The sequence below is a fragment of the Pogona vitticeps genome, chromosome 4 (assembly GCF_051106095.1).
Source record: "Pogona vitticeps strain Pit_001003342236 chromosome 4, PviZW2.1, whole genome shotgun sequence".
Taxonomy (NCBI): Eukaryota; Metazoa; Chordata; class Lepidosauria; order Squamata; family Agamidae; genus Pogona; species Pogona vitticeps.
Window position 1 is genome coordinate 94,311,212 of NC_135786.1, and position 18,371 is coordinate 94,329,582.

General features: G+C 39.9%; 1 protein-coding gene across 4 annotated transcripts in view; it reads right to left on the reverse strand.

The window, feature by feature from the left end:
• The window catches only part of PTBP2 (polypyrimidine tract binding protein 2), a 105,962-nt gene that overhangs the window by 70,005 nt on the left and 17,586 nt on the right, over nucleotides 1–18,371 (reverse strand). For all 4 annotated transcript variants that reach the window (XM_072997959.2, XM_072997961.2, XM_072997960.2 and 1 more), the window contains exon 3: nucleotides 655–730. In XM_072997959.2, coding sequence (XP_072854060.1) covers nucleotides 655–730 — 76 coding nt within the window. The remainder of the gene's footprint in view (nucleotides 1–654; nucleotides 731–18,371) is intronic.

The window sequence follows — 18,371 nt, forward strand, 5'->3', positions numbered from 1 at the left end:
GTTCTGCAATTATGACAGGACCAAGTTCTGGGAACAGAGGAATCATATGGACAGAAGACACCAGCCACGCTACAGGAAAGAGTCTTCATTTCTCACCATTCATCCTCTTTAGACAAGTGGGCTTGTTCTTGGTGAAAGTAGTACTATTGCTACCCATTTAAAATTCAGCATTACTGTAGTTTTAATGAATTATCCATCCAACAGGACATCATTATTCTTTTACCAAAGCTGAAGCATAATGGTAGAAAAGAAGTTTGTGGGTCTTCCCCACAACAAATCCAACTGACAAAATATTAATGGGACTGAAAAAAGAGAATGAAGCATCTTGATGTAAGAACTGGCTAGATAACCATACTAAAAAGACAGTTTTGAGGTCACACTGGGTGATGCAATGTAGAAAAGAGATCAATATTCTCCTAATTTACTGAATTCTACTATTCTGCCAGTGGACATCTATCTGTGGATCCTGTGGATTATGCACTTCAAAATTTACATTTTTATATCTACATGTAAATATGTCAGGCATTTGGTGTTTTTTAAAAAACTCCAATACACAGATATCAAGAAAACATAAAATACATATTATTTATGCCAGATGTTCAATTTTGTTCTGTTAAACAAATAAATTTTGACATTAAAAAAGGCTTCACTTACCAGTAACTACTATGCTGCTCATATTAGAGTTCGGGCTATTGAGTACACTGCCTGAAAGAAGTTCGTCAGATCCTCTCTATAAAGAAGGAGACAATAAGACATTTGCCTTTAGAAATAGAATTAATACTACTGAAATATAAACATATATCAACTACAGCTAGCATTCCTAAATTCATATGATAATAGAAGATGCAAAATTGTGTCTACATGTAGTTCTAGTCATATAAAATGAGACAAGTATGTTTTCTTGCTAGATTTCAGATCTAATTACTTCATTCTTGCCCCTTTTTCATCTCCTACAGTAGCTATAGTCAGTAAACCACAATATACAGATATATTCACATCTGTGAATAATTCCTTTCTACTGTCCAAGAACTGAGCACAGACTCTAGATAGGAATGTAATGACTGAGAAGCAAATAGTGCTGGTGAAGAAGACATCTAGACTTAGGTTTGCCATGTTGCATGTGGATAAAGCATAAGACTTCTGGAACAATGTTCTTTGGACAGATGAGACCAAAGTGGAGATGTCTGGCCATAATGAACAGCACCACATTTGGCAAAAACCAAACACTATCACCACAAACACCTCAATACAACTGTCAAGCAGTGGTGGAGGGTAGTGATGATTTGGGCTTGTTTTGCAGCCAAAGGAGCTGGTCACCTTGCAGTCACTGAGTCAACCATGAACTCCTCTGTATACCAAAGTTTTCTAGATTCAAATGAGAGGCCATCTGTCTGACAGCTAAAGCTTGGCCAAAATGGGGCGTGCAATCAGCCAATGATTCCAAGCACACCAATAAATCTACAAAAGAATTGCTGAAAAAGAAGAATCAAGGTGTCACAATGGCCCAGTCCAGACCTCAAGCCAAGTGAAATGCTCTGGCAGAAACTTCAAAGAGCTGTGCATAAACAAATGTCTGCAAACCTCAATGAGCTGAAGCAATGTAATAAAGAAGAGTGGGACAAAATTCCTCCACAACAATGTGAGAGACTAATAAAGTCATATAGAAAATGATTATTTCAAATTATTGCTGCTAAAGGTGGTTCTACAAGTTACTGTAGTTTTCCACATATGATTTCTCCATTTTGGCTTCATTTTTTATTAAATAAATAATGGCACGGTGTAATGCGTCATGTGTTGTTGTTCATCTGAGGTTATATTTACCTAATTATCAGACCTGCTAAGGACTACATGATTTTTATTATGTCCAGATACGTAAAACCATACAATTCAATGAGTGTGTACTTCCTTTTTCACATGACTGTATATTCTGATTTAATTCCTCCAGAGTTAAATACCATCTTCAAATTAATTTATAAAAAGTATCCTTTATTTTTATAGACATATATTTTGATATTCTTCTATCCCATATAATCTTCCAAACCTCCATACTTATTTATTCTCCCAAATCATATTCCCATATTGCTTTAACAGTATCAAGCTGGTCCTTTGCTTCTGTTAAAACCTTATAAATTTTACTTTTTATGCCTTTTCATGACCTCATTTTCATCTAGCTTTTTCTTCTATACTACCAATTTTTCAAAACATGCAAGACCCCTACATTTACCATTTTTTCTAACCCACTTTTCATGCCAGTGTTAATCAGTGCGAATTTTTAAAATCATTTTTATGAGTTAAATAAAAAAACTTAAATATCTTTTTTTTAAAATATTTTTTTTATTTCTATATACATAAAACATATAAACTCAAATACAATAACAGTGTTCCCCACCACCATATACGGGACTTCTTGCCATATTCTTCTTTTTCTTCTTCTTCTTCTCCTTCTTTTATTGTCCTCTTCTCCAGAACTGCATAGATTCTTGATTTGGAGCTTTCCCTTTCCCCCTTATTAGCACATATTCCAAAAATTTGCCCCATATTACATAAAAATTGTTCTTTTTTAACTCTCCTTAAATATCTTTTCTAAACAAAATTGTTAACCTAAAATTTGTTTCTTCTTTAATTAATTTTTTAAAATCCATTTTATATTTCCTGAAAACTTCTCCAACTATATAATTAGATATAATGAAGATGTTAATAGAATAATTATTTTTCTATGGTTGTTCTAAAGTAATAAGATTTTTAAAAAAGGTTTTCAATTTTGTTTCTAGTGCTCTTTTCATTTTTTAAAATATGTATTATTAAGGCTCCCACCAATTTCCTGCATTTCCAGACTTACCCATACTGAATTATTAATATAATTTCAGGCATATGTCTTATTTAATTAGTTACATAATATAAGCTTATATTAGGAAGACCTAACCCTTTCTCTTTTTTGAAATTTATACTATATCTTCTTATTAATCCTTACTTTCTTATCTCCATTACAGAATTTTTAAATTATACTTTGTCAAACTTTCAGCTCTTCTTCAGTTATCTTTGTCAATATCATAAATAAATAAAAATTACTTAGGTAAAATCTTCATATTACAAACAGCTATTCTATCAAATTAAAAAAGCCTGATCTTCCTAAAATCATCTAATTTATGCTTAATTTTCTTCAATTTATTGAAGCAAATTATAAATCATTCAGTTTATAAATCATGTCTGATTTATGGCAATTTACCTGCAATTCAGTTATCTCTCCAAATTCTTTCAGATATGACTTCATCCATACCCATAAATGAGTTATTTTTTGCTGTTCCTAATAAAATATAACCTACAAATTAACTAATTTTAACTTTATCCTTAACATTTATATGACAAATTAATTCATCTTCTCTAATAATAATCACTGACAATTCTATAACTATCACCAAAAATTCTGGAGAAATTGAGCATTCCTCTCTAGTGTCTCAGCCTAGGGATGTCCGTTCTGATACATTTTTCAGTATGCTTAAAATTGCAAATAATCTCATGCCATCATATTAATTCTGACTTATGGTAACCCTTGCAAGGGTTTTCTAGGTATCGAGTACTCAGATATGGTTTACCATTCCCTTTTTGCATAGTCACCCTCAGACTGTGCAGCCTGGAAGCCTCCCGAACACCCCCCCCACCCTGTCCCCGCCGCCGGCAGCCTCCCTGCGCCGCCTCCCCCGGCCATTCTCGGACTTCTAGAAGTCCGAGAACGGCTGGGGAAAGCGGCGCAGGGAGGCTTCAAGCATCGGGGACAGGGTGGGGGGGATCGGGAAGCTTGAAGCCTACCCGCGCCGCTTACCCAGGCCGTTCTCGGACTTCTGGAAGTCCGAAAACGGCCTGGGTAAGCGGCGCGGGCAGGCTTCCCGATCCCCCCCACCCTGTCCCAGATGCCGGTAGCCTCCCCGCGCCACCTACGCAGACCGTTCTCGGACACCTAGGTGTCCGAGAACGGCCGGAGTAGGCAGAGCAAGGAGGCTTCAAGCATCAGGGACAGGGTGGGGGAGGGGATCGGGAAGCTTGAAGCCTCCCCGTGCCGCCTACCCAGTCCGTTCTCGGACACCTAGGTGTCCGAGAACGGCCGGGGTAGGCAGCACAAGGAGGCTTCAAGCATCGGGGACAGGGTGGGGGGGATTGGGAAGCTTGAAGCCTACCTGCGCCGCTTACCCAGGCTGTTCTCGGACTTCCTTGATGAGCAGGAGAGACTGGCTAGGCATTGCGAATGAATATGAAAAGGATCAAAGAATTCATTTTTAACAACTTAAATTGTAACATCAGCAGAGGGGGAAGAGGGAGGGACGGAAACTTTTGAAAAGCCTCTCAGCTTTAATACTCTTAGCTCTAGAGAAGAAAACTAACACTGCAATGACACTAAAGTACCCTTGTGTACTCTCCAAAGAGCTAGTAGTCACCTGACAAGAAAATCCCATTCATATGGTTAACACTGGAGGGAGTATTCCTGAACTGGGAGTCAAGAAAATTTGATCTGAAGAGTAAAATGAAGGCCAGGAATTTCATGGAAGAAATGAAACACAAACTGAAGCTGACAGAAGAAGACCTACAGTTCTCCAATGAAGAATCAGACGAGAAACCTGAATAAGCAGAACGTGAAAGACAAAGAACTCTACGCTCACTGAGAAGAACTAGAGGCATGGAGAAAGTCAAAGATAAAATTGTAGTAAAAGCCAAGCAGATGTCTAAACAAACCAAAATACTTTTAGTGAATATCAAAGGGCTGAATTCACCCCAGAAGAGGAAAATAATATTTAATAAACTTTTCAAAGCCAAAGTAGAAGAGACTCAAGGAATCAGATAAAAATTTGTTAGACAACTCTGAATTGGGCAAAGTCTTTATAGTCTCTCTCTCTCTCTCTCTCTCCACACACACACACACACACATACACACACACACACACACACACAGAGTGGTGGCTCTTTGCTTTGTGATCAGAAGTACTCTGCTGAGATCCATTGTTCCACCTACTGAGGGGATTGCAAGGATCCTGTCTCTGCAGCTCCACTCATCAGTGGGACTGGTCACCTCATTAGTAAATATGCACCAACACTGTCATCTACAACAGAGGTCAAAGACAAATTCTATGATGATCTGGCAGCTGCTATTTAAAAAATGCCAGAGAGAGAGAGAGCTGCTGCTTATTCCCAGAGACTTTAACGCTAGAGTTGGTGCTGATCACAGTTCTTGGCCCACTTGTCTAGGCTGTTTTGGCATTAGGAAGGATGAATGAAAATGGCCAACGCTTGCTGGAGTTTTGCTGTTATTGTGGTCTTTGTGTCAGCAACATGTTCTTTAATGCAAAGCTTCAACACAGAGTTTCCTGGAGACATCCAAGATTGAAGCATTGGCATCAGCTCGATTTGATCCTTACTAGATGCTTTAGCCTTCCTATTACAGTGGTACCTCGCTAGACGACGATCCCGCTGTACGACAAATCCGCAGGACGGTGACTTTTTGCAATCGCTACAGCGATTCGCAAAACAGTTGTTCCTATGGGGAAAATCTGCAGGACGTCAATTAGGTCCGTGCTTCGCGAACCGTTTGTTTGCAAGACGACAATTTTTCCGGCTCCACAAAATGGCTGCCCTGTGTTTTCTGGACCCATGCTTCACAGGGCAGCCATTTTAACAGCTGATCGGTGTGCGGAAAATGGCTTCCCCTATGGGCGATCTTTGCTGGACGACGAGGTAATTTCCCCATTGGAATGCATTAAACGAGTTTCTATGCATTTCAATAGGGAAAGGCTTTTCGCCTGACGACAATTTCGCTTAACAGCAATTCTCCCGGAGCGGATTATCGTCGTCATGTGGGGCACCACTGTATTACGATCACACAGTTATCAGGGTGCTGACTGTAATACTGATAACTCCCTGGTGTGTAGTAGAGTAAAACTGCGAACAAAGAGATTCTATCACACATAAAAGGAAGGAAGACTACATATTGACATCAGCAAGACTTGCGATCAAAGAAAAGTGAAAGAAAAGAGTTGAGGAAACCCTTCCAGGCCCGGCTGATGCAAATGCACCTGAACGATGGGAAGATTTCAAGCACGCTGTTTTAACACCACCTTATCCACATTTGGCAAGAAGACCAAAAAGACGGCAGACTGGTTAAAAAGCCTATTCAAAGGCGCTGATGCCAGCCATTGAGGAAAACAGGAGAGCTCTAGCAGCATACAAAGCCTGTTCTAGTGAGTACAACCTGCAGGCTCTTCAAGTTGCTCACAGCAAAGTCCAATAGGCTGCCAGGAGATGTTCCAACAATTATTGGCTTCAGCTCTGCTCTCAGATACAGATAGCAGCGGACACAGGTAACATCAAGGGAATGTATGATGGTATCAAGCAGACTTTAGGTCCAATAAAGAAGAAATCTGCTCCTCTGAAGACTGCTACAGGTGTGACCATCCAGGACAGAGCACAGCAGATGGAACGCTGGGTTCGGCACTACTGTGAGCTATATTCCAAAGAGCATGCAGTAACCAAAAGGGCATTAAATAGTATTGAGTGCTTGCCTGTCTTGAAAGAGTTGGACAGCGAACCACCTTTAGCAGAAATAAAAGCAGCCTTGGATTTCCTCACCTCTGGCAAGACACCTGGAAAGGATAACATCCCTCTTGAAATGCTGAAGTGCTGTAAAGAGATAATCACCACTGAGCTGTATGAAATTTTTTGTATTTGCTTGAGAGAAGGTGGGGTACCACAGGACATGAAGGATGCAAACATTGTCACACTGTATAAGAACAAAGGTGACAGGGACAACAGCAATAACTACCGTGGTATCTCTCTTCTCAGCACTGTAGGGAAGCTGCTTGCCCGTGTTGTGCTGAAGAAACTCCAGGTGCTGGCAGACGGAGTCTATCCAGAATCACAGTGTGAATTTTGAGCTAATAGATCCACCACTGACATGGTATTCTCCCTCAGACAGTTGCAGGAGAAATGTAGGGAACAATGACAGCCACTCTTTGTGGCCTTCATAGATCTTACATAGGCCTTTGATTTGGCTAGCAGGGATGGCCTTTTTAAAATACTTCCCAAGGTTGGATGTCCTCCTCGACCCCTTAACATCATCAGATCCTTCCATGAGGAAATGAAGGGCATTGTAGTTTTTGATGGCTCAACATCAGATCCCTTTGACATCCGAAGCAGAGTGAAACAGGGCTGTGTCCTCGCGCCAACTCTGTTTGGGATCTTTTTTGCTGTCATGCTGAAGCACGCCTTTGGAACTGCAACCGAAAGTGTCTATCTCCGGACTAGATCAGATGGAAAGCTCTTTAATCTCTCTTGATTAAGAGCGAAGACCAAAGTCCAGCTGAAATGCATGTGGGACTTCCTCTTCGCCGATGATGAAGCTGTTGTTGCCCATTCTGCTGAAGAACTCCAGCAAATTGAATTGTTTCAGTAAGGCCTACGAAGACTTTGGATTAATAATCAGCCTGAAGAAAACACAAATCATTGGCAGGGTATGGACTCACCTCCCTCTATTACCATCTCCACACAAGAATTGAAGGTTGTTCATGACTTTGTGTACCTTGGCTCAATGATCTCTGACACTGTCTCCCTAGATGTCGAGCTGGATAAATGCACTGGCAAAGCAGATACCATGTTCTCTAGACTCACAAAGAGAGCTTAATAAGAAGCTGACGGCATATACCAAGATCCAGGTCTATAGAGCCTGTGTCCTCAGTACACTCCTGTACTGCGGTGAGTCCTGGACCCTTTGTGCATGGCAGGAGAGGAAGCTGAACATGTTCCACATGCATTGTCTCCAATGCATTTTTAATATCGCCTGTCAGGACAAAGTTCCAAATAGAGTAGTCCTAGAATGAGCTGGAATTTTTAGAATGTATACATTAATGAAACAGCAATGTCTACGTTGGTTCAGGCATGTTGTGAGAATGGCTGACAGTCGGATTCCAGAAGATCTCCTGAGAGGGGTATTAGTGTAGGGAAACTGCCCCAGAGGGAGACCACAGGTGCAATACAAGGATATCTGCAAGCAGGATCTGAAGGCCTTGGGAATGGACCTCAACAGATGGGAAACTTTGACATCTGAGTGTTCAGCCTGGAGGCCTCTCCCAATTTGAAGAGACACTTATTCAGCAGGCCGAGGCACAGAGGCAGTCCTGAAACCAGCTAAATCAGGGAGCTGGACAAGGGACAGATTCTATTTGTTTTCATTGTGGAAGGGGTTGTCACTCGCGAATTGGCCTTCCAAAACCTCTATTCAGAGCACATTACCATAGTCTCTTGAGACTGAAGGACGCCTAAACAAGCGAAAAAAATATACCTCAGTGCCAGGTGGAAAGGGTAGGAAAAAGAGGAAAAATATCCCCAAGGGTTTTTTGTTTTTTTTTTAGAAATGGCAGAACTTTAATTTCCAAAATTGGATATTGTTGTATTTTTGTTTTATTAATTTATAATTTCTCTGTTTTCTCTTCCTTTCTCTTGTTTGACATGGAGTGGAATGCTTGGCTCCACATCCTCAGAGAGTACAGCTTGGGGAGAGTATTTTGGCCCCGTGGAGCCTCAATTGTGGGGTTCCGCAGGGCTTGATTATCTCCCCAATGCTGTTCAATATCTATATGAGGCTGCTGGGTGGGGCTTTGTGCCATCAGTGGGCCTCAGATGACACCTAGCTCTACATCTTTTCTCCAACCACAGTGGATGCCATTCTGCCCCTTCAGCGCTGTCTGGAGGCTGTACTGCAATGGATGCAGAATGGTCTGGGGTTGAACCCAGACAAGACAGAGGACTGGAGGGTGGGTGGCCCCTCCATTGGTGGTTTGGGAAACTCCCTCTCTTTTGGGGGAGTGACTCTCACTGCAAAGAGTGAGGTTCGCAGCTTGGGGGTCCATCTGGATCCAGAGCTCACTATGGAAACCCAGGTGGTGTCAGTGGTCCGCTCCGCCTATTTCCATCTGTGGTGGATTGCCTAGCTGCGTCCCTATCTTGATGATGGGGTGCTCATCACTTTGGTCCACACGCTTGTATTCTTGAGATTAGACTACTGCAATGCACTCTACATGGGGCTATGTTTGAGATTGATGTGGAAGCTTCAAATGGTGCAGAATGTGGCGGTCAGACTTCTTAGTAGGACGAAAAAAATATCAGCATCTTCCCCCCCACTCTGGCTGCTCTGCATTGGCTGCCCGTTTGTTTCCGCATTGATTTCAAAGTGTTAATAATGACATATAAAGCTCTAAACAGTTTAGGAACTTGATATCTAGCAGAACGCCTCCTCCCACCTAGATCTACTCAAATCACTCGTTCTAGCCAGGAAGGGGGGCTGAGGCGCCTGATGCCGAGGGAGGCCTGGAGAAGAAGAACAAGAAACTGGGCCTTCTCGGCAGTGGCCCCTCACCTTTGGAACAGTCTCCCCTCAGAGATCTGTCTGGTTCCCTCACTGGGTGTTTTTAAGAGCCAACTGAAGACCTGGCTCTTTAGGCAGGCTTTCCCTCCTGCCATCACTTTATTATTTTTATTTTCCCCCATTTTGAACTATATAATTATTGTGGCTTTTTACTTTATTATACTGTTTTATTCTATTTTTATTCTTAGCCGCCCAGAGCAGACATGTGTCTAGATAGGTGGGGCATAAATAAATAAACAAACAAACAAACAAATTTAATCTAATTGATATCTTGGGGACTAAGTACCTTCAGAAAAGAGATTACACATTCTATTCAAATAGACATAATTCATGGTCAAGAATAGATAATTGTTGGATTTTAGCGGAAATGACACACTAAGTGGAAGAAATTGAAATAACTACCAAATACATATGCACACCACAACCCAATAACAATGACATTAGGACAACCCTTAAGAAGAGGAGGATGGTGACAACAATTACTTATTGAGGGACAAAGCCTTTTTCATCAAAACTTAAAAATGAATTTTTTCTTCAAAATTAATAAACCCCAAGATACAGAAATGACAATCATATGGGATGCAGTGAAAGCAAACTTTTGGGGCCTAGCAATAGATTTTAATGCACAAAGGAGAAGAGAAAGAAGCAAACAATATGAAACATTAATAACATCCCATAAGAAAGAAGAAATGGAACTGGGGAAAAACCCTACAGTGAAGTACCTAAAAATAAAATAAATATATTACAGCACAAAATGAATCTATTGGAACAGGAAGAAATGGCCAAAGAAATAAATAAATTTGTATGGCAAAATATTTTTTGAGAATGCTAATAAACCTGGAAGATGGTTAGCATATAGAATTTAAAAAGAAAGTGAAAAAACAATGATTAATGCAATAATGGATAAGGATGGGATAGAAACATACAAGCAAAAGGATTTTTTAAAAAAAAATACAAAAATTTTATACCAACCTCTACAAAAACAAAGAAATCAAGCAGGAGCAACAATGGAATTATCTGGGTAAACTTCCTAACTGGAGATTTAGCCCCCAACAATTAGAACATCTAAATAAATCAATTACGACAAACAAAATTGTGGAAGCATGGAAAAAACAGAAAAATGGCAAAGCCCCAGGACTAGATCGTCTCCCAGCTGAGTATTATAAAGCAGTGAAAGAAACCATAACTGCACATTTTAAAAAGTTAGTGGATTACATTGAAAGTAGAGGAAAAATCCTGGATTCATGGAAAGAAGCACATATTTCCCTAATACATAAAGCAGGGATGGAAAGGAAACAAATTAAGAATTACAGACCAATTTCTCTTTTGAATGTTAATTGCAAGATATATGCAACCATCTGGACAACTAGACTAAAGAACATACAATACTTACAGAAATAATACATAAAGATCAAACAGGCTTCATCCCCAAACAGAAACTAATGTCAAATACATGATCACTAATAGACATTTTGGAATATTATGAAATACATCCAGAAAAACCAATGATGCTGATTGTCCTAAACACAGAAAAGGCATTTGATAGTTTGAACTGGGAGTTTTTGTTATTGCAATTAAAGAAGATGGGGGCAGAAGGAATTTTTTTATAAGCAATTAAAGCAATATATACTAACCAGCAGGCTAAGATCAAAGTCAATGGTGAAATAACTGAATATATCCAAATCAAACAAAGCACGAGGCAGGGCTGCCCTCTATCTCCGTTGCTATTTATTTTAACCCCAGAAATTCTAAATAGACAAATAAGAGGAAATAATGGAATTAGAGGCCTTAGAATTAGGGGAGAAGACTATAAATTACAAGCATACGCTGATGTTTTAGCATTGATACTAGAAAATCCCCTGGACAGCATGGAGGAGCTATTGGAAATAATAGAAGAGTTTGGAGCTGTTGCAGGACTCAAAATAAATTACTCAAAAACAAAATTTCTGACTAACAATATGAATAGAGAGGATGTGGAAAAATTGATAATGAAAACTAGTATTGAGGAGGTACAAAAGGTTAAATATTTAGGAGTCACTATTACAAAAAAGACAAGTAATTTGATGAAATAAAATTATCTCTCAATCCAGAAAGAAATACAGAGAGATTTGGAAGATTGGAATAAGCTACAAATCTCAATGATGGAACAAATCTCGATAATAAAGATGAACATTTTACCAAAATTGCTATTTTTGTTTCAAACCAACCAATTCCATTAACTATAAATACTTTAAGGACCTGATTTTGAAATTTGTCTCGAAGGCTAAAAAGCCAAGAATAAAACTTAGAGCACTACAAGATCTAAAAGAGATTGGAGGACTAGTTCTGCTGAATTACCTAGTATATTACAAGGCTTGTGCTATGGTTTGGATAAAAGAATGGATAACATCAGAAAATCAAAAACTGTTTAAATTGAAAGGTCATGATTTAAAGATGAGTTGGCATGAATATGTATGATATGGAAAATTCAAAGAACAGACATATTTCGCAGAACATATTGTGAGGAAAGTGTTGTGTTTAATATGGCAAAAATTCCAAGTGCAAACTTATGAGAAAATTCCAATATGGGTAGCCCCAACAAAGGCCTTTACACTGAAAGTGTTAAGCCAAGAGGGAGCTCTACTCAACTATAACAACTTGTTAACTAAAGATCAAACTCTGAAAAATAAACAAGATTTAGAGAAATTGGGTCTATTAACAAATTGGTGGTCAAAATTGAAATTAGAATCAAGACACAAAAAGGATAAAAATATGGTTTTTTTCTGAGGGGAAGTTCAGGTGGATGAAGTATGGATATACACAAAAGAGAAAATAATAATTAAAAAATGTATACATATCTGTTACAGTATGACCTGAAAGATGAAAGGGTGAAAGAGGTGATGGTCAAATGGGCACAAAACTTTGGTTATAATATTGATATAGATCAGTGGACAAAATGTGAAAAGATAATTATAAGTTGATTAAACCAGTTAATCTTAGAGAAAACATCCTTAAAATGTTTTATAGATGGCATTTTACTCTAGAAGGATTGGCAAAAATGTCAGAAAGGATCAGCAATGTTTGTTGGAAAGGTTAAAAAAATCCAGGAACTTATTATCATGTATGGTGGTCATGTGAAAAAGCAAAAAATAAAAATAAAAATAAAAATAAAAAAAAAAAGTTACAGGTTTGGAAATGTCACAAGAAATTGCCCAGCAAAAACTAAGTTTTAAACCTGAAATGTTGTTATGAACATAATGCCAGAGATCACTGATAAAAAAATAAAATATAATCTGCTATATAGTCTACACATGAGCCAGGTTACTCTGGGCCCAAAAATGGAAGAATGGACAAATACCAACGGTGGAGGAGCTATTAAAGAAGCTACTGGCTATTGAAAACCTAGATATGTTTTCAGAGGTCATATGGGATACTTTGTAAAGGAAAGCAGGAAGCCCAGAATTGGGCCCAGAAACAGACAGGAACTTTGGGGAACAAATGAGTATGGCGAACCAGTGCTTACAAGAACTCTTTGATGATATTAGATCAGGGGTCAGGGAACTTTTTTACCTTTTACCCCCCCAAAAAAATTTTATACGCCAACATTACCCCCTTGATTCGAAAGGAAGGAAATCATACATTATTTGAATTAAAAATATTATTGAATCTACACAGGCTGTGTACCGAACTAGCAGGATGCACCAAATTTGATAAAGATGTGCACTATTTTTGCTGGAACACACTGCACTCCAGCCATGGTGTGGTATAGGGAGTAGCAAGGTGTCCAACGGTGCCTAGCAAGTTGCATTAATTTTTTGCTAGCTCGTAGAGGATTTAATCATCATCAGTGGCTGCCAGAGTGGTGCTAGCATGCTTGCTAGAGATAGCCAACACAGAATTGGGGGTGGTGGCGGCTTTCCCTACCACTTTAATCATTCTATGTGTGGTGTGCAAAAAAGGAACAAACCAAGCTTTTGGAAGTTTTGACTATGGTTTGTCCAACCATCCTATCAGTTAATTTGGGGGGGCAGAAATTCTTCTCCCAAATAGTATTTTAAACTTCTGCTGCTGTGTTTACATTTGCATTACAACAAGATACACAATAAATAACCTGGACAGCTGAAGGCATTCCTAAATGAGACTTGTTATCTATTGAAATTCATTCCCATTATAATCTGGCTCAGGCTTTTGGTACAGAAACTATTCTGGTTCCTCCTGTGAATGACCTATGCTGAGAGAGAGATGAAGAAGTGCAAGCCTGTTAATTCTTTAGGACTTAGCATCAGCTTTTGCTCCCACTGGCTACAATATTACTCTGGACAGGCTTCCCAAATTCAGGATTCTGCAGCTAAACCAGATGGTATTTATACCATATGGTATTTATGCTGGCAAAGGATTATCTGCAACTCTCATTTTCATTGTCATCTGAAACAGGTCAGTCACTGGCTGAAATCCAGTAGCATAGCTGCATAGCTTATGTCATTTAAGAATGATGCTATTATCAGCAGCAGTGATGATTTCCAGAAATTACTTTCCCCTGTCCTGCAGTAACCAATAGCTTCCCTATAATTAAAGGAATCCCAATGAAGTCACTTGACCTGGGAGAAGGTGGACTGGATAGTTAGTTAGTTAGTTAGTTAGTTAGTTAGTTAGTTAGTTAGTTAGTTAGTTAGTTAGTTAGTTAGTTAATTTAATTTATATGCCGCCCACACTACCTAAACATTTACAATACAATAAAAATTCATAAAAATTAAAATACAATTTATATATATATATATATATATATATATATATATATATATATATATATATATATATATATATATATATATATATATATATATATATATATATATATATATATATATATATATATATATATAAAAATTGCCATCGGACCCACAGCTGATATTATTTCAGTTAAAAGCCTTCTGGAACAGGAAGGTTTTGACCTGGCACGAAAATGTCATCAGTGTCAGCACCAGACAAATCTCAGTCAGAGGGCATTCCATAGTCTGGGGGCAGCTGCCAAAAAGGCCCTTTGTCTACAAGCCGTCCCTCTTACCTCCTTAAGGGACGGCTCTTTCAAAAGGGCCCCCTGGCTAGATCCTATGGAAGGAGGGGATCTTTCAGGTATCCAGGACCCAAGCTGTTTAGGGCTTTATATGTCAAAACAAGCACTTTGAATTGGGCCCAGGCAGCAACTGGTAGCCAATGTAACTTATACAGAATCGGCTTGATATGTTCCCTGGAGGCCGCACCACTCACCAGCCACGCAGCTCGATTCTGGACCAGTTGCAGTTGCTGGACTGTCTTCAAAGGCAGCCCCACGTAGAGCGCATTGCAGTAATCTATGCGGGATATTATCAGTGTGTGTGTAACTGTCACGAGACTCCACTCATCCAGGTAGGGCCGTAGCTGGTATAATTTCCGCAGCTGAAGGAAGGCGACCCTGGCCACCGAGTCCACCTGGGCTTCCAGTGTTAGACTGGGGTCCAGGAGCACCCCCAAGCTGCGGACCCTTAGGACAGTGGTCTCCAACCTTGGACCTCCAGATGTTCTTGGACTACATCTCCCAGAAGCCTTCACCACCACCTCTGCTGGCCAGGATTTCTGGGAGTCCAAGAACATCTGGAGGCCCAAGGTTGAGGACCACTGCCTTAGGGGGAGTGTAACCCCATTCAGGGCAGGGAATTGGCCCTCCAGCCTGTCCGGTGAAGCACCCACTAACAGCACTTCCGTCTTGTCTGGATTGAGTTTCAATTTATTAAACCTCATCCAGTCCATTATCAGGTCCAGACACGAGTTCAGCACAGAAACCGCCTCACCTGGATTGGTGGAAAATGAGAGGTAGAGCTGAGTATCGTCAGCATATTGCTGACTCTTCAGCCCAAACCTCCTGATGACCTCTCCCAGCGGTTTCATATACAGTGGTGCCTCGCATAGCGAGGTTAATCCGTTCCGGATTAACCTTCGCTATGCTGAAGCATCGTTGAACGGGGCAGGGATTTCCATTGGAACGCATTAAACATGGGCCAAATACTCACCGTTCAGCGATGCTTCAGGATGGCTGGCGAGGCGAGGGCGCGAAAACGCTGTGCGCGGCCATTTTGGGCCATTTCCAGGCTTCCGGCGGCCATTTTGGCCGCCGAACAGCTGATCGTCGGGGTTCGTTTTGCGAAGATCGGTAAGCGAAACGCTTACCGGTCTTCGCAAAGCGAATTTTCCCCTATTGGAAAAACGTTGAGCTATCGCATTAGCAATCCGAAAAAACGGATCGCTATGCGATTTCGTCGTTATACGGTGCGCTCGTTAAGCGAGGCACCACTGTAGTTTTAATTTCTTAAAAAAATTTAATTTCTAAAAAAAGTTTTAATTTCTAAAAAAAAATCTGCTGCAACTGAGAATACTATCAGTTAAAGCAGTAGTTCTTAACCTTGGGATACTCAGGTGTTTTTTGGACTGCAACTCCCAGAAGCATTCACCACTAGCTGTGCTGGCTGGGGTTTCTGGGAGTTGCAGTTCAAAAACACATCAGTAACCCAAGGTTAAGAACCACTGAGTTAAAGCAATAAGATTTCAGTCGCTGTCTGGCAAACCAATGTCTGGAGTCAGTAATAGTAGGCTTCATGAGAGCCAGTAAATTGAAACATAATCCTTAAAAGGTAATAGGTCTACAGGTATGCAGTTTAAGTGCTCAGAGAGATTTTTCAGATGATATTCTAGACTGGGCTGCACTGTCCCTGAAATAAGAGTAAGAACTGCTTCAGGATAAAGTAGTGTCTGCTTCAGGATGCAGTAGTACCACAAACAGTACCCACTTCAAAACTGGTGCATTAGCTGCAGCCACTGAGAATCTAAGAAGAATTTTGCTGGATCATATCAAAAGCTGATCTAGCTTAGTATTCTGTTTTCAGAGCAGCCAGATGCCTATGAGAATCCCACAAGCAATATGTGAATATAAGAGCATCCTCCAACAATTGGATTTCAGAAGCCTGATCATGCACTCTGTTGTAGCATCCAGCCTTATTATACAATGTATTACATTCTGAAATACCTCTGAAGATTGCTCAGGAACTCTAGACCTCTGTGATTTTTAGAGGGCTTCAAGAAGAGAAAGTGCATTATAGTGGAGGCCTTTGATGACTACTTTAACTGATAAACAAGTTCATGTAGAGCAAGGATTTCTTTAACTACCTAGAGCTAAAGATGTTAAAGGCTTTAAAACATTTAAGAGACTGATAGATTAAATTGTGCCTGGAAGGAGTGAAAAGGTACCTGTTTTACACTTGCAAGACATATTCCAGCAATAACCTGCTGTATTCTGAACTAATTACATATTCCAATAAGTCTTCAAAAGCTCCACTGCAGTAGCCAGACAGAAATCAGAAGGGCCAGGGTTTCCGTCCATTCTACGGGGCTGCAAGTGGAAAAAAGGTTTTGTACCACAGGTATCTTTTCAACATCAGAATTACCTATGCCAGTTGTAACATAACTCCCACATTGCAGCCTCTACCTTTAGGAAGCACAGCCTTATCAAAGATGAAGCTGAATGTGGCATGCCTGAACTTGACTGAACTGTGTTTCAGTTCATCAAACCTCATCCACTCCATTGTTGACTTCAGACACCAGCACAGCATACCTGTCATCTCACCCGAGTTTGGTGAAACCAGCAAATTCTCACATAATCATGCTGAACAGATTCATATGGCATGGATTCATACAGCTGTTAAATGGAACAACACTAAACAAAGCACAGAATGCATGGCAGATGTGGCATGGGCCAGAGCATAAGGCCCCAATGCTACTTTCAAGAAACAGACCCACAAAAGTCTGATCTTTCAACTCCCACTACAGGAAACCACTCTAAAATTGTCATATCCTTTATGGAAGCAGTAGACCATTGTGTACTACATTCTTACTTCCTCAAAATCTTTTTCATGGGATTTTCCAAAACTAAAAATGATTTTAAGACTTCTGAAAGACATTTTCAGTAATACAAGGGCACCAATCTTCTTTTAGAGGAGAACTGAACTTCCTTGATGGTTCCAGGAGAACTATTTTCCTTGGTTTTAATTCAGAAATCTCAGAAAGTTCTCTGGCAGCAGGGAGATCAGGGAAGAGGCAAAAGGTGGCATCTATTGCCCATACCTGCTCTCTGATAGTACTGAAGAGCATACTAAGATAATAAAGGCAGTTTCTGTGCTGAAACCAAGTCAGAAGCCAAAGTGAGGCTGACCTAAACATCATCATTTAGATATTCATAATCTCTCATCATTCACAGCATCAGTTAGGCCAGTGGTTCTTAACCTTTTTGAAAGAAACGCCCCCTTGAGCCATTGAGGAAGTTATCATCGCCCCCCTCCCCGCGGTGATGATATCTTATCTTATCTTATCTTATCTTATCTTATCTTATCTTATCTATTTATCTATTTATTTATTTATTTAAGACACTTAAATCCAATGACCCCTGATAACAAAATTAAATTCCAAGAAAATGAAATGCCCCCCCAAAAGTAACATTTAATGATTTAGTTGCAAGTGAATTTTAAGACGCAAAAAGAAATATAAAAAGGGCATAAAAACAAATTCAGGAACTAAAAATTTCAAGACAAAAAGTCTGAAACTAAATTAAAATTGGAGGAAAATATATATTCATGCACAATGTAGAAAGGCTGCAGCCATCTTCACAGGTTTGGCTTGCTCCAGCGCCCCCCTACCACCCCCTTCTGCTTCAGCGCCCCCACGCCGCCCCTTTTTGTTCTACCGCCCCCCTGAAAAATGAAATCGCCCCCGGGGGGCATTATCGCCCACGTTAAGAACCACTGAGTTAGGCAATGTACTGCTAAAACCTATTGCAGCACTTTGCCCAAGATAAGAAAGATTTACAACTGGACATTAGTTCAAACTATATTTAGGATCTAAGAAAAAATTCTCTAGTATTGGTTTTGTGGCATCTTCTTTTCAAGATGGGAAGAACCTTGGCTTT